Here is a 24,893-nt window from a genome sequence, read left to right as displayed (position 1 = left end):
GAAAACAGCAAATGTATTGAGAGCTGGGTAATTTTCTTTTTTTCATTTTTTTCTCTTTTTTTTGTTACACTAAAATGCACTGAGAGTTCGGTGAAGTTCCTCCGCAAGATCTTCTCTCTCCATAGAAAACCGAGCAGAACAGGTTGCCCTCCTATGTGTATGTATGTGTGTGTATATGTGTATAAAAACAAGACATGATAAAAGTGTAGAGTGTCGACGTCCCAGCATATCAGCACTGTCACTCAGCGATGTCGCCTGTCATCATAAATATCCTGAATCGTTTGCTCGACATGAGAGAGCTTTGACTTTGTTAAAATGTTAAAATCCTTAGGCACACATATCAAAATGAGGTGGATATCAACTGATGTAGTGAGGTGGGCGCAGGGTGTTTCCTGAACGTGAGTAGCGGCCCGCACTTAAAAGAACAAAAAGATAAAAGAAAAAACAAAAAGGAAAATGTAAATAAAGGAAAAAAATCAAAATTAAAAACCACTCCGCCAACCAACCAGGGTCGGCTGTTCATCCCCTCGTGTTGATCCATGATTCTCCAAGCTCATCTGGTGTCAACCGATTGGCCAATCATAAGCTGGACTCCTTGGGTGGGAGGTCCACGTTGGTCACCATGGTGACAACAGTGACGATCTCCTCGGGGCCGATGATGGGGGCTTGGCGCTGCATTTGGCCGATGCGCTCCTCGACGCAGCCGGCGGACAGGCGAGCCTCGGCCTCATGGTCCCAGCAGTCCTCGATGGTTTCACAGAGCATGGCCAAACCCTGAGGGAGAGAAGCAGATCAGTGCCATGACCTTTTCACAGCCTCTCTGCTCATTTTATGAACTCTTTACATTATTTGGGGCGTTTAAAGACAAAATGTTTTCCTTAAATTATCTAAAAAACAAAGTAATGCAGTAAACAACAGTATAAAATAATTATAATGGTAATACCCTCACCTGCCACTGTATTAGGTACACCTGTTCAATGGATTACTGACGCAAATATCTCCTCAGAAAGTCACATGGCAGTGACTCAATGCATTTGGGCATGTACACATGGTCATGGCGAGCAGCTGAAGTACAAAATGAGCATCGGCATGGAGAAGAAAGGTGATTTAAATGACCTTTGAACCTGGCACGGTCCGAGTATTTCAGAAACTGCAAATCTACATGGATTTTCATGCTCTATTGTTCCAAAAAAATGGTCAGAAAAAAGGGAAAATATCCAGTGAGTGGTAGTTCTCTGGGTGAAAATGCCTTTTTGATGCCAGAGGTCAGAGGAGAATGACCAGACTTGTTGGGGAGATAGAATACTAGGGCTGTAACGATACACAAACTCACATTTCGATTTGTATCACGATTTTTGACCCACGATTCGATACATTCCACGGTTTATTTAAAATTTAAAAAACATTTTATTTAAACAACATTTAATTATATAGCAACTTAATGTAACATTTAATAACAATATTTTGGAACACTGTGAACAGATTGAACATAAATAAATAAATAACCAAAGATTTCTCTCTTTTCTGTAACAAAATAATACTGTTGAAAAACACAAAGTAAATGATCAATCAGACTGGGATTTGTCACCAAAGCATGCTGGGAAGTGTAGTTCTTAATTAGAAGCAGTTTTGTTCCAGTGGAAATAACTTGTTTTGATAAACAGCAAAGGTAAGACAACATTTCCGCTTGTATTTCTTGAAAGTCAGTTGTTGTTTTGCTCTTATTTTGGGCCTGGATCCGTGAATCTTGTTCGTAGAGTGATAAAAATCTGTGAATTCTCTGCTGTTTACATAATCCCGCTGACGCTCCGGTGCCGCTTTTCAATGTGTGCGCTGGAACTGTTTTTTTCCGCTCCTGCAGGTTCGATCCATCAGTGTTTTAAAGGTCCCATATTATACCCTATATATATATAGGGTATAATATATATACCCAAGTTAAACTAGGTCCTGATGCCCTAATGAACATGTCTGTGTCATGTTTTAGTCAAAATATCATAAGGATGAAGCACAATAGCAGTTCAATAACTCTGCCAAAACAGCCTTTTTCAGAACGCTCGGTTTTGTGCCTGATCATTTACATGTGAATGGGACCCAGGTAAACACATATCCACTGCTTCCAGGGGAGTGTCCCCACTTATCACCTATTGTCATGCAGCGTCGTCACAACCCCCGCTCCCTATACCCCATAGTAATGTCCGTTTACCCGTTGTTACTGCGTTTCACCGTAATGCATAGAGTGACCACAATTTTGGCTTTTCGCGATCATAAAAAAACCAAAAAAAAAACGATTAATGCTAGAAAAAGACCCTGAACGCACCAGTGTAACCGCGGCTCCAACTGGTGTGTGGATCAACAACACGAGGAGAGGACGTGGAAACACGACAGAAAGGGAGCCTTTGGTTGAGAAGAAATGTAGGACAACATATACATCTTTCTGCAGTGCTTTCAAACGCGTGCTCCTCATATCACCGATCCACACATGTCACTCGCTAACCGCAGGCACGTAACTGGTGCGTTCAAGGTGTCCCTCCAGCATAGGAATTTACATACACGATCAACAACAAAGGGCTTGTGAAGCCTGTGAACATTTTTTTCATAAATAAAATATATTCACTGGACACAAAAATCTTCTGAGGCTGGAAGTTTGTGTAAAACACTGTGCTCCGCTCTTCCTCCCTCGTCTGCAGTCTCGTATTTCACAGGGACAAGGGGGAGCTATGGTGGAGCTGTGAAGTACTCTGCCTGGGGGGGTGCCAACATTCACGGTGACTGTCGTCACTTGGTCGGGAGGTTTAAACATCGCATGTTTTATCGCCTATACTTACACAAAGTGGAACCACTAAAACATGACTGAGTTTTGTTTTTTCACATTTTGGGGACTGGTATGGCCCTCTGAGTCCCCAATATAAGTACTAAAAGATTAAAAAGTTGATTTTGCACAATAGGGGACCTTAAACTGTGTTTGGTGAACAATGGTTTATATGAGCTTTTAGCTGAGTTTCTGACCTCTGTGTTTGTTAAAGTTAGACATGGTTTTATGACGCTTTTGTCGCTGCGTCTGACGCTGCCCCCGGTAGTGGGGACATCAGTGAAGAAGAGATTAACGTGATTAAAAAACATAACGCGTTAATGATAACTGTAATTAATTAATCACAATTAATGCGATAATTTGACACCCCTAATAAAAATAAGTTTGGTAGCACTAACAGCTCATATCATGTGGCTGACTGGAAAAATAACTGGGAGTTAGAAAGGGCGTTTCGCGATTCTGTTTTCTCAGCCACGACACAGGTTCGTGGCTCTGAGTATCGCGATTTCGATACGAATATCGTTACAGCCCCTACAGAATACCTACTAACCATATAACCATCCCTGAATGCACAACATGTGGAGCCTTGGAGTCACTCAACATTAGGGTGTTGTCTGTACTCACCGCATGTTTCTGCCAGCAGTCTCGCAGACAGGGCCGCAGTTTCTTATGCACCACAACATCCTGCATGTCTTCCAGAGACGGATGCTGACCCACCTCCTCCTCAAATGGCAGCATGTACTCGTCTACAGGGCCTGTTCACAGAGTCCAACACTGAAATTAATCTGAAGCAAAACAACACAGTGGGAGCAGTCAAACAGACTCAAACTCTCACCATCGGCAGCCGTGCACCGCGACGCAAGCTCCCACAGCACGAGGCCAAAGGCGTACATGTCAATGCGTAGGAAGGAGTCACGCTGGAAGTTGATGGCACCCTCCAGGACTTCAGGAGCCATGTAGCGCCGTGTTCCCACCTGACATGGAACAAAGTCAAAGGGACAAATGTTTTTGCATAAGGTACAAAAGGGTAATGGCACAGCTCACAGATAAGTTCTAGTTATCAAGGGATGTGCACCATGTTAGCTTACAGGTCAAAATCAAACCAAAACAACTGAACAAATCACATGAGATCAACATGATTTACAAACCATTAAAGTGATGGCTGAACACAAAGGAACAAATCTGTGTCATACAAGTGTATATTAAAAAATGTATCTCCTCATATCTCTTAAAAACTTATCTCCTCATAGCATTCCAAGCTAAACTAGATTTCACCTTAAAACTGCCACCCACATGTACGAAGATAATGGTGACTATAATACTGCTACTTTTTGTAAGTCTGAGAAGCCGGAGGCAACCTAAATTGGCAGAAAATGCAGTGAAAATGTGGGCGAGTGGTGAATAATTTGACCTTTAAGTGCAAATTTTACCTGTCCATGTGTGTCTCCTGCTGACTTTCCAGCCTCAAATGTCAGCGCAAGGCCAAAGTCAGCTATGCAGGCTGTCAGATTATTCTTCAACAGCACATTCTTACTCTTAATGTCCCTAAGAAGCAACAAAAGAAATATCTTCAGTCCAGCAGATCACGAAGTGCAGAGTCTTAATAAAAGCTGGCCAACATACCTGTGAGCAATGGAGGGTTTGTGTCCATCCTTGTGTCCTGGGATGTCCTCATGGAGGTAGGCCAGGCCACGGGCTGCTGACTGGCTCATGTGGCAAAGCTCATTCCAGGACACCACATTGGCCTTCAGGTAGTCCGTCAGTGAACCCTGGAGAGAGCGGGAGGGCATGAATATGTTTTCAGTGTACAGAACAAAGCAGAAATAGAGGAAAAGTTCACTGCAAATGTTTGGAATAATCCTAACGCACAACCACATTGAAAAATGAATCTTATTGAATCTAACGATGTGTACCTTTAGTGTGACAAAGTAAGGACAGAATTACGATCAAATTTGAGTTTTTTCTTTCATGAGCAGGAAGAAATACTTATCAAAGAACTAAGAAATGCCTTTCAGAGCTTTATTCAGAGGTGTTAAATTAGTATCTCCTACCGAATGATTGACGCTGCATGGATTAAAACCACAGTGGATCTATTTAGTCACATTTACTGTCCATGGTGAATAACAGAGCTGTTGTCATGTATTCGTTGTGTCGTTTCCTAACTGCTGTTTAAATCTCAATTTATCAAGGAAAGGTTTACCAAGCACACACACACAAGCGCTTTATCACCAAAGATGTGTTTACATTTCTACATTGATTTAGTACTGTTCTGCTCTGCACATATTTGACTTTTACTGTTACTGTTTTAGATACCGGTCACCTCAGGGAAAATCTAAATATAACGGGATAATTGTGTCCTAATGTTTTGAGCTAAATCGGTTTACTTCCTTATCCTACACGCACCATCTTTGCTCTTACATAATAAATGTCAATAAAACACAAGGTCACTGTTGGCAAGTGGCCATTGAGATGCAGTTCAACCGTTTGGTCACTAGAGGGAAGGCAGCGCCAACACATGTAGTAGAGGAAAGGTTTCGTGATCAGTGCTGTTGTCCTATTTTCACAAAGACATCCCTATGTGTGCTTGTCCTTGTGTACGTTCAGTATTTTTGGTTTGTTTTCTTTCTGAATCAATCATCGAAAATGTGATAAGATTGAGACGTGGAATTTTAGAGGAGTGCGTAAGCTTTTGAGGCGAGCCACTGCATGCTGCAAATGCATACATTAACCACTGTGCCACAAATCAGCTGTCAAAAAAACATTCACTGTTGCAGTTGTGTTACACAAGCTTGAATCTGAGATGCGACACACCGTGACACCTGTTCAGGAGGAAAAGGTCGAATTTTAAGCAATAAATCCCGCAAAGGCTTACAAAATAATTGCAGTACATGGTCGATAAGGCACTTAAACATGTTTCTGATATATTTCCAGTTGCATGACCTTTCCTAGAACTACTTTAAACAAATTCCTTCAATGTTATTTCCACTCGGAGAGCTGCTACAAATCAGAGTACCACTTTTAGACATGCTCCAGGGTTAAGTGGATTAGTCCAAGAGTTGTACTGCTGGGGATAAAGCCTCTTTGCCACGCCCACAACCTTTAATTTTTCAACCTTTATTCACGCAAGGAAGGTTGTTTAAGCACGCACGCAGATTCAAATTCTTGGTCTGGCTGGAAATTTTCAGCAAGTGAAGCGTAGGAGAGTCGCTCTCTACTTTGTCGGTAATGACCCTCAAAGCACAGAGGGACTTAAAGCCCCAAGTGCTACAAAGACCGTGGTTGAGAGGGAGAAGAAGCCCGACAGGGCTCAAAGCTTGACTAGCTTCTCTGAGAAAACGGAGGCTTTAAAGGTCACATAGAGTGGTCCTGTTGCACATAAATGTTAGTTATGGAGGTCTACTTACATATATTAACTTGTTTTTATGGTCAAAAACCTCCTAGTTGCTGTAAACGAGTCGATTGAAATCCTCTTTTCTGACGATGTTCATCAGCCGGGATATTTCAGAGTGAACTTTCACCCCCAGAAGACAGAGGCTTGTGATTGGCCAGTACTATTCAGCACACCAGCTCTCAGAAGCACAGCTCCCCCTTCTGGAACGGTGGATGCACTGCTACTCATTGTCAAAACATTGTTTTAACAGTGTTTAAAAATAGCTTCGTCACGACTCCCCACCGCAGTCCCTTTTATGACTTTGACCGGGAGTCAGACCCAGAGTCAGAAGACACTGTCTCTCGTGAAACACCTCCACAACGGACGTTATTCTTCTTCTGCGGTTCAATGTACGCAACCGGATGTGCCCGGACTAGTGCCTGGAGCAGGACGATCTGCTGTTCAGGAGAAACGCTGTTCACGTAACTATTACGGGATTTTCAGAGATCTCGTTGAGCCCCGAGATTACAATAAACACAGCGTTCTCAGCAATGGCTGAACTGTTTGTTTCATAAACAAGGTAATGATGCTGATACACACCAAAAAAAACAGCGTTAATAGGAACTTCCGGTCGAGTTCCGCTTTAAAAGAAACAAAAAAAAAAGTTCTTGACGAATCAAAGCATGCTTTCTACAATATAGTAAGCAGCCTGCCCTCGAGGGCCATTCTTTGATCCGTGTACAACATGCACGACACAATACACTTTAGACCACTACATCACCACATTAACACGGACACAACCAAGTAAAGATAGTGGTGCAGTAATACGTACACAAATGAAAAAAGAAAGCTGGCAGGACAACCAGAAATTATTTTTGTATGCGAGCTAAATGTAGCTCAGCACTTGTAACAACACCTGTAACTTTACTCCAATTAACCATAACATAATCTTTTGATTTTCTGGATAATCAAATAGATAATCGGTAATTCAGTGATGGAAAACTGTGAGTATTTCAGCTTTAGTATTGTTTGACTGACTACTAGCTTTCTTTTCACCCTTGAACCTTTCTGTATTGCGAGTACAGCAATAATTTCCCAGTCTAAAAACTTGGTTTTACACGAAGCTCAGACCTAGTTTTAAAATCTGGTTTATTTACCAGTGTAGTTAATTCCACAAAATATTAGCTAGCTACTGCCTTTGCTGCATGTTGATGCTAATGTATTTAACATGTAATTCAATTGAAAGAGGCATGCATTGAAGATACTGAACTGTATGAAAAACTGCTTGTGGTATATCTCTATCACGAGTAGTATACCTTATCATGGTAGGTGGTGATGAGCCACAGCTCTAGGTCCAGGTTGTTGTTCCTCTTCTCCACACCAATAAAGTGGAGGAGGTTCTCGTGCTTCATGCCGTTCACGCTGTACATCTCGTACTCGTTCTGCCAAGACAGCTTGTCCTACACAAGAGTGGAAAGACAGATACAGACGTCTCAAACCTCGCATCTCCACCGTTCAGAGATGAACAAAAAGAGTCAAAGTCAAAAGTGCAGCGTCCAGCCGCAGACCTGAATCGGGAAGATCTTCACGGCCACGTAGTCGTTCAGTAGCTGGGCTTTCCACACGCACCCAAAGCGCCCCCTGGCTTTCACCTCGATAAGCTGCAATGGTTTGTGTCCCATAATGGGGGATGGGGGTAAGGGGCCAGGATCCTGCAGAGAGAGTGGAAAAAAAGGGAGGACATTGTCATTCTATGTTCTTATTTTTTTTATAAAGCTTTAGGAGCATTGGGTTACAATGAAGTTGAGCATCCTTCGTCTCAAAGAGAGTGAGCCTGAAGAGCTCAGGCCGGCAGAATCAATATCATCATTGCATCTTAAATCACATATTACACCTTACATTTATAGACTGGTTTTCATGGAATGATTCTCTCCTATTATTGTTTCTTATCCTTTTTACGCCGAGTTGCCCTCTCATTTCTTTCTTCTTTTTTATTTATATTATATTATCTGTTTTATTAAATTGTGAAAGCACTTGATAAAGACTTAATTAGAAATGCTGCATTTTTAAATTGAGGCTTATTCGTGCTACTTTTTTTTGTCAGTGAAGACACAGCATACAAAGTAGAATTTAGTTTTTCCATTTAAATTCAGTTAAAAACCCTCAGGGCTACATTTGCTAACAGATTTGCCTTTAGTTTACAGAGGAAACTGGAAAGACGCCAGTTTGAAGCCAACGAGTTGCAGAGGAAGTTCAAATATAAACTAACCATGAGCAAGGCACATGACGTTATAAGCCTCGAGATGGGTGAATATGAAGAAGGCCACACGCTATAATTCCTAATTAGAATGATCAAAAGGTTAAACAAAGACATTCTGTGAAACCCTGATAAGTCAAATCTCAAGTCTGTGTCGTGTATTCATGTGTAATCCCATATAAAGAACATTAAAAGCATGGAGTCCAAGTGTTTCAAGTCTAAAGCATGTTAAACACAGCTGGTGATCAGGATTATGCTGATCACTTTCATATGTGAATTCTCAGAGGTGGATAGAGGGCGAGTGAGGATAGAGGGACAGAGGGAGAGAGAGAGAGGCTTGAGCAGGGAAGGTTAAAAAGGAGCACACAGTGAGGGAGTCACATTTCCAAGGGATAAAAGGTAGAGTAGAAAGACCAGCACATGACTGATGGCCTTTGATGAAACCAGATATGCTGCTGTAAAAATCTCGACTTCACTTCCGTGCCTCTGTGTCGCGGCTGTCAGTAAAAAAGAAAAATCTTTTTTTTCTCCAAACAACCACAGCAGTGTTCATGTTTTTACATGAACTGAAGGCTTACAAGGTGCTTGATAAGCTGGAGCAAGTTTTAAGACCCTGAGGCCCACAGACAGGATCCACTCACACACTGTGATAATATATCAAAAGTACATGCTTGTCAATCCTGGTCTGTTTTCTTATCTTCCCGTAAAAAAAGCCTCCTCTTTTTTTTTTTTTTTTTTTTACTTTCATGGGTTCCTTTGGATGTGCTACATTTCAGCACAGAGTTTACAGGTACATGCAGTCTGCTGCTGCATGTACTGTTTGGCATAAAATCTTTTCCACAAGTCAAACACTGACAATATCCCTTTCATCCCACAGTGAAAAATGAGCTAAAGCGATGCAGCCAGGAAAAAGCCAAAACGCATTGAACTGCAGGAGTAGTAAAACCGGGAGAAGTAGCTTCAGGTTTTTAATACCTGTCCCAACAAGATTATTGCTGCCACCGAAGCTTACTGTATATAATTTATGAGTTTGATTTTTATCAAGTGGAAATCTGATGCCTGGTCGTGAACTGCACCTAAAAACATGAACTAAGAGAAATGTTTCAAAATTTTAGACTACAATTTCTTAATCTCGTTACAGTTTAATAAGTAGTTAAACAACAAAAAGACTTAAATGAAGCAACATTATTTTTAGCCCCTTATGCTGTTATGAAATAAAATGAATAAGTAACGGGTAAAATAAACAGGCGAAACATGTGCAGACGAATGATATTGAACATTTATAAACTAATCCACCAACACATGACGCACACAGTCAAAGTTGCTCCTCTTCAGTTCTATCCCAGCCAATAATGACGCCATCCTCAATACTATTATTCTGTTATTTTATCACCAGTTTATTTCTCGGAAGGTTTGTTATAATTGATTTGTGTTCTTCAGCCTGGAATAGTCGTTTTGGTTTCAGTCCCACATTCACACACCAAATACCTTCAAAGAAACATTAATCCAATCTAATGTATTATTGATACTACGGTGGTGCATTTTTTGTAATAATAACAAGTTCTGCTTATTTAACAAGGAGCTTTGCATGAATAAAATACAAGTATTTGTTGTTTTTTTGGTATAAATATGGAGCAGGATTTCCATCAGGGCAGTGGAGGGGGGGGGGGGGGGAGTCTTTGAGTGGGAACTGGTATGTTTACTTAAAGCCTTTTCTCTCTCTGACAGAGAGCTGCGAGGCAGACCTGCTGTCTCTACCCTCCGCTTTCACACCAAATGCCAGCCAAATGATGGGGAAAAATTACCCATGACGGTGCTGAGGTTGGATTACAGAGCAGTCCAAATGTTCCCATGTAAGGACCCTGACCCTATACAAGAAAACATTGCACCAAAAATAAGGAATTTACAGATTTGATTCAAAGAAATTGTTCACATATGGTTTTCCTGATTTAAGGTTTGTATAGTGTTGAGCAGTCAGGCATTCAGACAGAAAAGAACTAGAAGTTTAGCTTAGTTTAGATCTCTACATGTTATCCCATGTTAATCATATAATAAACATATGGTGTTGTTTGATGAGTGACCCTTATTGATTTATCCACTAAAGTTGAAGGATTTGGTACTTGGTAGTGTCAGGCTGTAATTTCAGATCTTGTATGTGGTGCATTTGACATAAAACTGACAGATATCTGATTTCAATCTTTTTCAATAGACCTGCAGCAGTAGAAGGGAATAAAAGTGAATATGTCTGGTGTTTTTGCTAGTGCTGGACGGTGTGTACAGTATGATTAAAACATTTCAAACAGTATACAACGACAGATTTCTCTCAAGCAAGAGAGAGGCGTATAAATAAAATCTTAAAAATACCAGCGAAGGCGCTAGAGCCAATCACACCAGGTTACCTTTTTATTTATTTGTTTGTTTGTTTTTTAAAATCAGAGAAAGAAAAAAAGAGGCAAAATGTCGTGATGTCACCCATAAGAATCTGAACTCTTGTGAACCGTGATTCAGTCGGCACCATGTTGACATTGTGCAACCAGACATTCAGAGGCATCACCTGCAACTAGGCTCCTAATGGACGAAACTAGTTGTCAATCATGATTGACAAAACTGTCTATTTGAAGAACACCCGAAACCATTTGAAGACATTTTGACTGTCGTTAAAAATCAGGTTGGACATTCAACCATCATCAGTGGATATTCAATATCTCATTTTCCTGGTTGGTCTCAGAATGGCCCATTAACCTTCAAAAACAAATAATCATTCAAGTCAGTTTAAAAAGGCTTAAAAGTGGTTTTAGTCAGACGAACACAATAATTATACCTTTTAGTTTTTTTCTCCCCAGTGTCATGTAAACCTGCTGACTGATGGCTGCACCATGTTATGCTTTCCTCCTCGCTGTCTCGCAATGACATTGGAATGTCTGCAAAAATATCAAATTTTGTGCAGCCACTGTGTTGAGTGAAATATACGACACCTTCTCGGATCATGAGGTGCATGAGAAAATGACCACTGAAGGACAGCCGTGATCAAAATACCGTGATGGTTACGTCCGAGTCCGGGGTGAATTCCTGCTCAGTTACTCTGCCTGGCAGCAGACATGACAGTTTGACCATGATTTTGATGTTAAAAGATTGATGGGCTTATGGGTGATGATGTGATGGTGGATACAAAAGCTGCTTCATGTTTAAAGCAAGTCATAGTTGTTCTTCTGTTGGGCCAAGATAACACTTTGATGACACCAGTTATTGCAGGATTTGTTTCTTTCTTTGCATCTGCATTGTTTATTGGAAACTCTCGTCTATTTTCCTGGCTTCTGCCTGACGAGGCGGCCAGGCCCAGCGTCCCTTGGGAGTCACTGGATCCCTTGTCCGATCACAGGGCGCCGTGGCCTCAAAACGGGGCGCATTACACTTAGTCAGCAGACCACAGGAAACAGGAAAACAGAATCTGCTGCCTCATTCCTTTCTTCTCAACTCTAAACCATCTCCCATAGCCTAATCAGGTTACACCTTCATCTATAACACCCCAACAGGTCCGTGAGGGCTTGGTTTGAACTGTGTTTAGGTCCAGGTCAGGTACACACTGTTATGAGTGCCATGACTTTTCAATAAGATGAGATCCTGAAATTACAGCGGAGCAGAATCTTAGCCCTCTTAGTGAGTCTTGGTTTTATTTTGTGAGCTTCCTTCTCTTTTTCCCCCATTTTCAGTTATTTGTATTTCAATTCTGAGCCATGGCACATTTGCAAAGGCTTATGCTGCTCTTGTACTCAAGTCATTTACGCTCTCTGAATTGAAAATGTTCCAGGTAAGTGACAATGCTCCTACTTTTGCAAAATGCATCTGCACTCCTCCTCAGTCTGCATGTAAAATGGGAAAAACATGCTGCAGTTTCAGTTTTGAAACACCTTGTGCTTTGTCTCTCTGCATGAGAAAGCCATAGGTCTAGCAGATACCATTTTGGAAACTGGGTCACAGTACAAACAATGAATTACATAAACATCAGAGATGGACGTTCATACCAAAAAAAGTGAGGAGGGGTGGGCTGCATTCAGGGGCCATGTTGGCCGCTTTCCACCATGCACAATATATTTCCAGCAGGGAACACTACAGACATCCATCCATGCAATAAACCCAAGCAGAAAAAAAAATATATAACAGACAAAAATATGTTGCGAACCAAGTAAACGAGACGCAATCAAAAAAAAAAAAAGCAAAAAGTACAAAATTGTGCTCTGAGATTAAGGGTGGAGAATTCATACCAAGCTCTGAACCCAAAAAAGGGGGAGGGAGGGCTAACAGTGCTTCAACTTCAGTAAAACTGCTCTTACCTCCACCATAATGTGAAAGGCGTGCTTGTCGAAAAAGGAACATAAGAAGCAAACAGAGAAATTATTGCTATTTTCTGTCAGTGGATGAAATAGAAGCAGGTAAAAAGTCGGAGTTGATGTGTCGTCCCTGAACAGCCTTTTGTGCTCACTTGTGCTCCAGACCAGGGCTTCCAAAGCTGTGGTCTGGGACACACAAAGGGTTGCGGGCCTGTTTGTAAATAAGCATGACAACAAAGGCAAGATGATTCATTTGATCAATTTAAATTATAGTGTTCAGCAAAGCAATCGAAAATGAACCGACCAATGTGGAAAAAGAAAAAAAAAATAAACTAGACGACAGTGATACCAAACTCAAATGAATACAAAGATGAGAAAAAAAGCAACCTGATGAGAGATGCGTCCTACTGTTTCAATATACCCACAACAATCATGTACCACTGAAATGGTGATTTGAGAAAGAGAATGAAAGCCCATAAGCTTTCTCAACTCTGGAACAGGCTTTGGCAACTGATGAAAGACTACAAACAAAAACTCAAACTTAAATGAGAAAGAACTTAGATGAGAGACTATTTGATCAAGTTTCTGTATGGGATACCATTTGGAAGCTGAAGATGTTAGGGGGAGTATTAATTAACAATAATGAATTAATAAAATGGCTGAAAATGGATGAAAAAAACCACTCCCAAACAAAAAGTAAACTACTCATAGTAGCATATCTAATCCATAGACTTAAGCTATGCAGAATCCCAGCAGAGAGAAAGTACAAGATATAAAGCAACCAAGCCAAAATCACCACAAAAATCATCGGAAAGCTGCACCCAGATAAACAACGTGATGATACTAGACAGAATTGAATGGAAGATAAAATAATATGAGGAAAAAGGGATCCCGGCCTAAACAAAAAGGTCCTGGTTTAAGTTAAAGTGCTGCAGGTTTGTGCATGTGAAAGCTGTGGAGGTCTGTGAATCAATTCCAGTTTGCCTCCATTTCACACTTAAGTCTGAATAATGGAGGCTTGGTGGCAAATATGCAGTCCATGATGGCACCATTGCTTAAAATCCTCTTCACAACCCGATTGTAACCAATTAATGAATGCATTGTCACAAAAATGAAAAATGTCAGTCAGACCTGGAAAACACCATCCAATCATATTGAACGACCCAAAAATAATTGGATCGCGATGCATCAATCAAACTGATATCTGAACGTTAATGTCGCCCAAAGGTACTGATAGTTATTGATGCTGTGAAACCAAAGCTCTGTAGGGGTAACTTCGGAGGGAAGTCTGAAGACAGGGGCTTGGACTTTTGAATTCAAAATGTAGCCTGCTTTAACAGTTTTTCCAGGATCTCCAACTCAGAACATAACCACTGTGAAATAACCACTCAAGTGCAGTTTTCGCTCTCCAGAAAATAGAAAATCGAGAAAAATCCTCTTGCATAATCTGATTTTCATCAGGCAGGTTTTCCACACTCTGATTCACTAACTTGTCACGAAACAGAAGGTGTGTGTTTTTACTCAACGGTTGCTAGAAGCTATCCTCTGTGACTTTGCAAAGTGACCTGCTTAAGTGACTAAAACAGTCACCTCTGCTTTTTTTAAGTGCAGCCTCTGGCGCAACACAGAAACACATTTGTCAGCAACAACAACAAAATAGAAATAATAGATACACGTCGACATATTTCCTCCCACTCCATCCATCTTCTTTTGAAACCCACTGGTTTATTCGTATCTTTCTCCATTTAAACTGGGTTCCTTAATTGACACCAGAATGTGCACGTGAAATAAATAGGGCTTGCAAATATAGTTGATTTGTCTTCCTTTAAATAATAGACAGGTGGAAAAGCACATGAGCGAACTGCTCTCTTTGTAGAGCCCTTTGCTCTCCTGTCCTTGTACACCCACTCAGTCATGCACTAGTACTCTCCAGCACACTCGCTATTTTATTTCATTTTGTTCCCCCTGTGATTTTATCAGTCTTTTAGCTGTTGGTGATCCCCCTCCCCCGCCTTTCTTACTGTGTCATCATACGTTATCTGATCCACCCTGCATTGGCCATGATCTTGTTTTGTTTTAGGAATGTATTTATTTATTTATTCATGCGTTTCCAGGTAAGATGATTCATAAGTCTCTCAGCGGTGTTGTTTTTCCAGTTCACATTAGCATCTCTGATTATATTTCATCTGTGTCCTTTTTAGCTCTTTCCTTATATTTTTCAACACTGTGCAAATATAATAACGAAGGTGACTGTTGCATGTCTCTTCTCAATGCCTCCCCCACACTCCACTCAGCCCACCCACCCACCCACAAACCCACCCACCACCATCCTGCGAGGCAGCGCTGCGAGCATCTCTGTGTTTAGTTGTGCTTGCCTATATAAAGCCTCATCAATAATGCACCGGCCTGTGACTCCTCTTCCATACGGTGGAGGCTCTGCATTGCTGCCGGGGTTAAAACAGCCTCATGATGGAACTGGTTGATTCAGGTGCAAACATGAAAAAAACTAAGCAGCGGAAGGGAAAGCATGGCCGAGCAGGAACAGCTTATGCGTGAATAAGCAAGCGTCATGAAAGGTGAATGAGTACACCATGTGGATCAAGACTCCATTTTGCCAATCATTACTTTAACCTGAACAGGACAATGTGCACTTAAATCTATGAGTGATTTAAAGCCTCCTGGCACATTATGAACTATCCCAATCTGAATTCATCTCCTTGATATTCTTGCCTGGTGCCTTCAAAGGCAAGTCTGAGGTGTTTTTGATTTAAAGAAAAAAGAAACATGTAAAAGAAAAAAAACAACAGAAGCACGGCTCCACTTATCTTTCTGTCCAACTTTAAAAGACGACACTGAAAAAGCAATTATCCCAGCACAAATTCTCAGCACAGACTGTGCGTTCTATTTGACCACAGCTCTGTCCCTCTGCAGTGCAGGGCAGGAAAGGCCAAGGCTATTTGAGCTCACTGAGAAACTGGATCAGCGCAGAAGTTGAAGGTTGGTTAAATAGAGATGGCAGAGCAGTCTTCTTTGTAGTGTATCATACAGCAAAGTTTACAGCAGAAACTAATAGTTATTAACTCTAAGAAATATTCATAATTAGGGGTGGGAATAACAAGAGACACCACAATAATGATTAGCAAAATATGCCAAAAATAACAAATCAATACTTGGTGTCTCAAAAGCAACCCCCCGCCCCCATTAATCTTAGATTATTTTTAACTTACTTACTGGCAAATACTAGCCTGCATTTTATTCAGCAAATGTTGAACTATTTAATTGTTGAGCTTAATTTTCACAGCTTTTTTTTGCACTCAAAGCAGCTCACACCACAATGGTGTTGTGGACCAAAGATGAAGACAAAAAGACAGAAAGCTTGAGTTTTTGCGAGACTTCTTCACCTGGATTTCATTTTCTCACCCAGAAAAGACTTACATGTGTGGGGACGAGGGCAGCTGGGTAGGCCAGTTTGTGATGTCTCCACATCCAGAAGGAGAAGAGGACGACAGCAGCCAGGCCTATGATAGGAACCAGGGAGTAAAGGAGAGTGCTGAAGAGCTGGGGCTTCTGGGAAAATGGGTTGGAGGTGGCTGTAGGGAGAGAAATGTGGAGAGGGTGATAAAAGGACACAAGTTAGCAAGGTGGGACTTATTTTATCCGAATGGCAATGAAAAATCATAGATTTGGCCAGAGAAACAAAAAAGAATAAAGGAAGGGTGAAATATAGGTTGAGAGTAAAGAAAGACAGATGACACCATTCTCTAAGTGCAGCATTACCTCTGCTTACAGCTTACTGCCACTGTGCTTAGGGATCATATCAATGCACGACACACGAACACACGCAGCAGGATTAGCGAATCCATCTCGTGACATAACGTAATCCACCCGCCAAAAATAACAGAGCTCTGAACTGTGTCCGACCCTAGCAGGAGTCGCCTGGCGACGCCTGCTGGCTCAGCCTGTCCTCCCATTACAAGGTGTGACAGTCTGATTCGGCAGCGCTGTCAAAGTGTTGATGCTCAGATGTCGGACGCAACTAGCATCCTTAGGACGGACGGTGGAAACGAGGGAAGGAGAAAGGGAAAGGGTGAGGGGCCACTGTGGCTGCACCAGCTGCATCATCAAGACTCTGGGTTTTTGGGGAGTTTGTTATTCTCTACGTCCACAAGTTTCAGAAAGTCAAATTTAGCCGAACACAAGAGAAAGCCTTGAACTGGCCTTTTGGACAATTAAGTTGAGAAGTGATGAGTACACAAGCTTCAAAATCACCACTGGTGTGTAAAGCGACACCAAATATCAAAAGCTGCGAGCACCATCTTCTTGCATCCGCTATCATCAAATACAGGATTTATGATTGATTTAAATGATAAATATTTTATTCATTTTAATCAGCTATTTTCGTGGCTACTGATGCTTAAATAATATCAGGAATATTTTGCATAAGACTTAAACTGTTACATAAAATTAGGCCCACTCTCAGCATCCTTTCTAATCAGGGAGAAAAGGCTGCATCTAATAAAGAATATACCAAAGTGGCAGTAGACTATGACTTACACGATAATTTTTTACCTGTAACTTTGAGGTGAACTCAAGCATATATGTAAGCAATCAGACTTTTGCTCAATTTATAATATAAATCGAGCAAAAGTCTGATTGCTTACATTTGTGTGCGGAGGTGAAAGACAAATAAAAGTCATTATATTAACCCTGTAATGCCAAACATAACATGTATCACATATTATGTGATACATGAGTTTTTGAGCCTGCCACATGAGCAGTGTGACAATTTTTCCCCCGAAGAACCTGATGTATAAAATTATGGGAAACCCGAAAGAGAAACCCAACAGAGATGCAAGCACTGCGTAGGCCACTTGTACAGTGAGAAATGCAGAGTGCATCTTTGTCTGAATGACTGTTTTCAGGCCTACCATCACTCAAAATAAAAATGTCGTGAACCGTAAAATGAGTAAAAATAGCTGAAATGTTAAGCCTTCCACCCAGCCAGTTCCATTGCTGCATTGTTTTTGTTGGATTTGGTTGTGTATTTTTTGTTCAAGAAAAAAAAGAATCTTTGAGCATTGTGATCCGCTGTATCAAATATGATACAAATTCAAACTCCTTTTTGGAAATTGATTGAATTGAATGCAGAGCTGGTAAAGTCTTACACAAAAGGCATTCAAAGTAAAATCATGCATGTGGTTGGAAATAATTATTAATTATAAGTACTGAGGAAAAAGAGTATTTTAAAGTTACCTTTCCCATGACCGTTACTGAGTGTTGCAAAGACATATAACACGTCTTCTTTAACTGTAAATGTACGTACTGTAGGCAGTTGAATGGTGCGGGTCAGTCTGTGGCACTTCAGGGACGTACAGGAACTTCTCGTTGCACATGTTGCCTTCACAGCAGCAGAAGAAAACATCGGGACTCTCCTTCCTCTCAACACACTCATTACTGCAGAGGACATGGAGGGAGACATTAAAAACAAACAAACGTGCACGCATGCTGAACAGGACATGAAAGCAATTCATCTTTGAAAGTACACACAAACAGCAGAAGACCTCTAAAAGGCAGACACACACACAAACATACACACAACTACACAAACATACACTGCTTTCCTTCCTCTCTATCCTCGCACTGCTGCCAAAAGAAAAACATTTATAAAATAATTCCTGCACACACTGATACACAGAAAATAAAACACATGTACACTAACACACTCCCACACATACACACTCTCTCTCTTTCACAATCACACAGTGATCAGATAAAAGCCAAAGGAAGTGGCAGCCGCCCTCAACTTTCTCTGGACTCTCCAGGGAGGCTAGGCGGCGCCGTCTGAGATGAGGTACCCAATCTGTGCGGACTGCAACTTTACCCCTCGGGAATCAAAGAAAAACACACGCGGAAATTCTCGAACCGTTATCTGATGTTCTAGCAACGATGCAAAAAAACACTCAAAAAACACTGTCTCGTAAAATATCTGCTTACAGTTCTTGATTTACATACTTGGTTGAGTGCGAACACACACACACACACACACACACACACACACACACACACACACACACACACACACACACACACACACACACACACACACACACACACACACACACACACACACACACACACACACACACACACACACACACACACAGCTATTCACACAGCAATTTAAATTCCATCTGTCAGAGGTAATTAAAAATGTAGGCTTGTGCAAGTCATTCAGATGGAGGAGCACACAGAGGGACAAAAACTGTGCTCAAGGTGATTTCCGCAGTATTTACAGACAAGCGGCCCTCATGATGTGCTGCCGTTGTTCTGTGTGCATCATGATAGAGAAAAATACGACACAAAAATATCAATTTGCTTGCTCCTGAAGGCTGCATGAACCACTTCTTTAGTTCAGATTTCAACCAGTAGTATACTGAAATGAAACTTCCCATATATATCATCTCAAGTGTATTTGTAGGTTCTTCAAAGCGATCGTTACATATCAACACAAAACCATGCAAACTCAAACATTTTGGAACTCTGAGTGTTGTCAATCTGTGATAGGTAAAAACTATTCTACTGTAAATGGATAAATAGTAGATAGTTAAATGTCCCATATTATGCAAAATCAACTTTTTAATCGTTTAAATCCTTGTATTTAGGACCCTGGAGGTCCTATCCACAGTGCAGCACAAACACACAACACAAACTTCCAGCCAGATACAATGAAACAGAGCGTTCTGAACAGGGCTGTTTTGGCAGGGTGATTGAACTGCTGTGGTGCTTCATCCTTATGGTATTTTGACCAAAGCATGTCACAGACATGTTCATTAGGACACCAGGGAACTAGTTTAACTTGGAGAAATAGGGAATAATATGGGACCTTTAAGACTTGACTACAACTAAAGCATAACACTTATGGTTGAAGATACAAAGATACAAATCAAATGTTGCCTGACTTAAAGACCTATAGAAATCCTCTTTAATTTTGTCTTTGCATGTTCTGCAGTAACCCACACGCACCTGTCGTAACAGTTGACGTCATCCAGCCAACAGCCTTGCTTGACAACCTCCACGGTACCGGAGACGTTCTTCCATGTGGCGAAGCAGTGCCGACGCTTGTCCTTCTCACCACGACAAGGTTCGATGCCGCTGCGGTTGGTGCGCTCCTTCTCCCAGCTGGAGTTGTAGTATGCGCACTCCTGAGTCTCGGAGCGTCCTAGGATGGCACCTGGAGAGGACATTAGTGAAATTCTTTGAATGTGCGGTCATTATTAAGAAAACATCCAGGTAGATGAGGCTTCCCTCAGGGACGGTAAGGTAAAAAATATTGATTATTGTGACTATGTGACACTTGTCCAGGTACATCCTGGAAAACAAGTGGAAGCAGCTTTTGAATTATTGCCCTACTCTGTCACTGACAGAGAAGATAATGCAGATTTTAATCTGGGCATCCTCAAAGTATGAGATACAGTGACGTTGTAACACATTACGTCATGAAAAAAACTATATCTCATGTCAATACACAAATAAACAAGAAAGCATTTTTTAAGACAGACCATAAAAACCAGTCAAGTATGACAGACAAGGTTACAGAGAAACACACAAGCCAAGCAATGAAACCCAAATCTCGACACAAACACAACTCAAGTAAACCAATCCACTTCTCCTCTTCTTCCCGACAAAATAAAGGATCCTCAGATTTCCTGCATATGAAGACAGGCAGCAGGTTTTTGCAAACCGATATCCGGAGAAATAAATGCATGACGGCTTGTCACTTTTAGCGTCGCTGTTGCTGCTTCTCATGACTTGTCAGGGAGGTAGTCCAGTTCAGACTGCTGACAAGACTGAAGATAATAAGCCTCTGTTTGTTTGTTTCCTATGTCGCTGCAAGCCTCATGGTTTAGGAACACGGATTCCTTCGTACTCGTTGACTTTGTTGGTCCAAGTACAGGTCCTTGAGTATATCCAGAGATTCATATTTAAAAGTCAGCTTGCTCCTCTCCAGTGTGAAAATTTGACTTAACTTATATGTGTAAAACAACTCATAAAAAAACACAAGCGTGCAATTTCAAATAGTTGGGAGCTTTCTCAGGCAGTTGATGGAAGTGAAAGGTGAGCAAAATCAAAACGCACAGCCTAAAGCCTTAAACACTAAATCTAAGTGTATAATCCCTGCATTAACCGGAGTTTATGATCTATAATTCAAATGTTCTCATCACTATAAATGTTTTTTCTTTGTTTAAATGCTGAATTTTAAAATCTAATGTGGGATTACCGAGGGTTTATTGTGCACATAGAGGTCGTCAGCTTAAGCTCTACTTGACATTTTGATTGTTTATTCTCTATTTGTTGTGTATACCTCTTTAATTCCCTTTGAATTGTCATGTGTTAATTTGTCCACCCTGCTAAGGTTTTACACTCCTTGCCATCTTATATTTACAGCAGCTTTTAAAGTCTCGAAAGTGCTCCATAATTTAACTTTAAAGTGTTGCAAATAAAAGAATAATACTCTTTTTTGTGCGGTTATTACACACTCTCCTCTGCCAGTGAAATAACAGAAGAGGAGTGTCCTGTCTACCCTGAATGTGTGACAGCAGCTTCCAGAAATTAGGGCTTAGCTTCCATTATGAGGTTAACTTCAGGGAGATCATGTATTTTTCAGTAAAATGGCTGCTTAAGTCAATCCAGTTAATGCCAACCTGCTCTGGAAGCATCACATGTCTCTTTCCAGCGATAATAACAGCTGCAGATGGAAGCGAGGAAAAAGTGGCAACTTCGCTGGCAGGCAAGGTCACAGCGCCTCTTAACAGCACTGACGGCATTTTCTCTCTCGTCAAATCCATTTCCCATGAAGCCCCGGACTATTTCACAGCAACAGGTGTGGCTGTGAACTGTTGCTTGTGAGAGCAAATGGATGAGGCGAAAGCAGAGAACAGAAAAATAGCCTGGACTGATGACTGAGCAGAGCCCACTGTGTGTTGAAAATAACTGGGTTTCAACAAATATCACTTGCCTTTACAAAGAAACACGTGCAAGCATCGGAAAAACTATAAACTTTATGCTGCAAAATGCAAGAAGACCCGTTAAGTTATTAAAAATGCTTGTGTAAAAAAATGTATGGATTTGCCATAACATGAATATAAACAAATAAATGCCACAAGGAAGATTACATCGCCTTATATATGGTCATAGTTAAACCATCCATGAGTTAAACTCTCTGCTGGGGAAATAAAGATAAGGGAAAAAAAGAACATTAACCTTTTCTTTTTTTTGGCAGAAACTATTGCTAAAAAACCCTTGAGCAATAGACTCAAAAGTGCAGAGATTAGGTGTGAAGAAGATTTGTTGAAGAGACCAGTCGCCCTGTCAGAAAACACAAAATGTCTCCGTGAAAAACACCTGGAAGAAAAATGAAAACAGCGCATATATAGAACTCAAGTGGTTGGTGTGAACCTTATGAAGTCCCATCATTCTTTCAGGCTGACGTTTGCCTATAGGGATAGTCCAACTACACTTACAGGCTGAGAAAATAAAGATGACTGTCTGTAGCTGGTGGTGAATGATGGGTATTAAATAGGTGTCCAGACAAATTGCCTACAGGCAAGAAAAGATGCTTTTCATAATACTACTTTAGAGAACTACTGATGTCCAAAGTATATTATGAATATATAAGTGTCCCACTTCATTAGGATGTGTAGCAGTTTAAAGGGTCTCTATTCTTTCTAATTGACCTGTGTTGAGGTGAATGCCTGATGGGAGATGAAGGTAAAACAGTGGGTTAGCTCATTAGCTCATCAGCCATGTTAATGTTGATTCCCCCAGATGTTATGCTCTGGTGATTAACATACTCATTAACATTTTATTCAGAGCGTTTTAAAAGAAATGCCAACACACGATGAGGAAGCAGGTCCTGCATGAATTTCATTAAAAGCAACAAGCACAAGTAGACAAGTCGATCCTAGATTTGTGCAACTGGGACCAAGAACGTCTAATTGTTGAATTTGTTTTTTGTACCAACACTCAATGTCTAAAGAAACTATTTGGTCAAAAACCCAAGACTTTTCTTTTTAAACCAGACTACACCATAGGCGACTGAGAGAAACATTTTACACAAAACATAATTTTGATTCCTCTGTGTGTTTTGTACATGCAGCTCAACTGACTGAATTAAGTTGACTTTGACTAAATCAAAGGTTTAGATATAAAATACAGCAATTCTGAATAGGACAACGCTCAAAATCAATAAACAAGACAAAAGCCTGCTGCCTTTGCCTTTGGCCAAGTTGAGGTGCAACAGCTCAACTGATAATGCCTCCATTCCAATATTACACCGTGTGAGAAAGAGCTGTGAGCCATGTGAACTGCAAACACAGAGCACCGCTGTAAATACAGCTCTTAAGAGCTAAAATCAATCACTTCACTGAAATGAGGTGACAGTACAAGCTGGCCTGCCTATAGTGTCATGTGCCAAAGGTGGACAAGAGCTGTACGGCAGTATGGCGAATATGAAGGATATTAAAGTGAATAAATCAATCTTCTGACTAAGTCGCAGCTCAGAGTTCACTAAAGGGAATAAAGTCACATAGTGCAGAGCCTACACAAGCAATTGTGCAAGTGCATACAATAGGGCTTCCACCTACAAGCACACATTCATATAATAAGTGTAGCCTCTTTGTCTCCAAACGATATTTGACACATTGGAAATGTCAAACACGAGTGGCACAGCCTCACTTTGTTTGCAGCTATAAGGCTCAGAAAGAATAATAAGATAAGAAAAGAAAAAAAGGCCATTGAGGGGCCGCAAGGTTTGTTTCTTAGAAAAGACTAAATCGATGTTTATTTGGTTCATTATGCACAAAGAGAACATGTATAAATAAAAAAGTGAAACAAACGAGGAAAAGCACAATAACAAAGACGGCTATAGGTAATAAATAAATATGTATGGCGTCATTATAGTGCCATATTCCGCGAGCATAAAAACATAATCAGCGAGCAGAAAGACCACTCTCCGCGCGCTCGCGAACACTCTCCGCGCGCTCGCGAACTCTCTCCGCGCGCTCGCGATCTCTCTCCGCGCGCTCGCGATCTCTCTCCGCGCGCTCGCGATCTCTCTCCGCACGCTCACGGTCACTCTCTACGCTCTCGCTGTTTCTCTCTGTAACTTCTGCTCGCTCGACTTTGCTGACTTTTGGCACTGGGGGGCGGGTATTGAATAGACGCCCCGTAACACCCCCCCTTTCTGATTGGTCACTTAAACGCCTGGGTCAGAGCCAATCCGAGGCAGAGTAGGGCGGGTCATCATTGCAGTTGGTGGCAGAAGAATGTGATTTAGAACGGCGGACGGAGATGTCAGAGAAAAAAGTGAAAGAATGAGTAGTATAAATAAAATTGACTTTTTCAAAACTACTCATTCTTTCACTTAATTAAAATGAAAAAGAAAAGGACATTTTAATAAAAATGAAAAAGACAAGGAGATTTTAATAAAATAGGTTGATTGATTGATTTATTATTCTTAACATGAAATGCAAATGCATTTCAGTTTAAATGTTAGACACGTTTTGCTTCCATAGAAACTGTTGGAGCTATTTATTTATTGTTATTATTTAGTGCTGTTTAGTTTAGTATTTTTGTTTAGTGAGTAGTTAGTTTTGGTTATTCTGTGCAACAGTGGCCTTTTGATTCACATAATTTGAAGTTTGATTTGAAATCATTATTTGTTTGACAAACGGCCACTACAGAAACTATGGGAACTATGAAAGTCTAGTCTGTTTTGATAACCCATGTGCTTTGATTTCAAGGAGCCTCCATCCTCCCTTGAAGCAAGTTCTTAATTTAAATATCTGTCTGTTCCTCTACTTACTTATTTTTTCTCCGTTCTAAATCACATTCTTCTGCCACCAACTGCAATGATGACCCGCCCTACTCTGCCTCGGATTGGCTCTGACCCAGGCGTTTAAGTGACCAATCAGAAAGGGGGGGTGTTACGGGGCGTCTATTCAATACCCGCCCCCCAGTGCCAAAAGTCAGCAAAGTCGAGCGAGCAGAAGTTACAGAGAGAAACAGCGAGAGCGTAGAGAGTGACCGCGAGCGTGCGGAGAGAGATCGCGAGCGCGCGGAGAGAGATCG

The 24,893-nt window shown here is 41.0% G+C and overlaps 1 protein-coding gene across 1 annotated transcript in view; it reads right to left on the bottom strand.

Annotated features, from left to right (window-relative positions):
* The window catches only part of LOC310937792 (activin receptor type-2A-like), a 40,720-nt gene continuing 15,827 nt past the window's right edge, over positions 1-24,893 (bottom strand). The window contains exons 2-11 of the mRNA XM_083902153.1: positions 19,788-19,995; positions 18,088-18,218; positions 16,200-16,354; positions 7,748-7,891; positions 7,496-7,639; positions 4,433-4,578; positions 4,240-4,354; positions 3,645-3,783; positions 3,434-3,564; positions 1-774 (exon numbers count right to left, since the gene is read on the bottom strand). Of these exons, the coding sequence (XP_083758279.1) occupies positions 580-774; positions 3,434-3,564; positions 3,645-3,783; positions 4,240-4,354; positions 4,433-4,578; positions 7,496-7,639; positions 7,748-7,891; positions 16,200-16,354; positions 18,088-18,218; positions 19,788-19,995 (1,508 nt within the window). The 3' untranslated portion in view covers positions 1-579. The remainder of the gene's footprint in view (positions 775-3,433; positions 3,565-3,644; positions 3,784-4,239; positions 4,355-4,432; positions 4,579-7,495; positions 7,640-7,747; positions 7,892-16,199; positions 16,355-18,087; positions 18,219-19,787; positions 19,996-24,893) is intronic.

This window comes from Microchirus variegatus (assembly GCF_963457635.1).
Source record: "Microchirus variegatus genome assembly, chromosome: 1".
In the NCBI taxonomy this organism is placed as follows: domain Eukaryota; kingdom Metazoa; phylum Chordata; class Actinopteri; order Pleuronectiformes; family Soleidae; genus Microchirus; species Microchirus variegatus.
The sequence above is the reverse complement of the archived record's forward strand: the minus strand, read 5'-3'. Positions and strand labels throughout refer to the sequence as shown.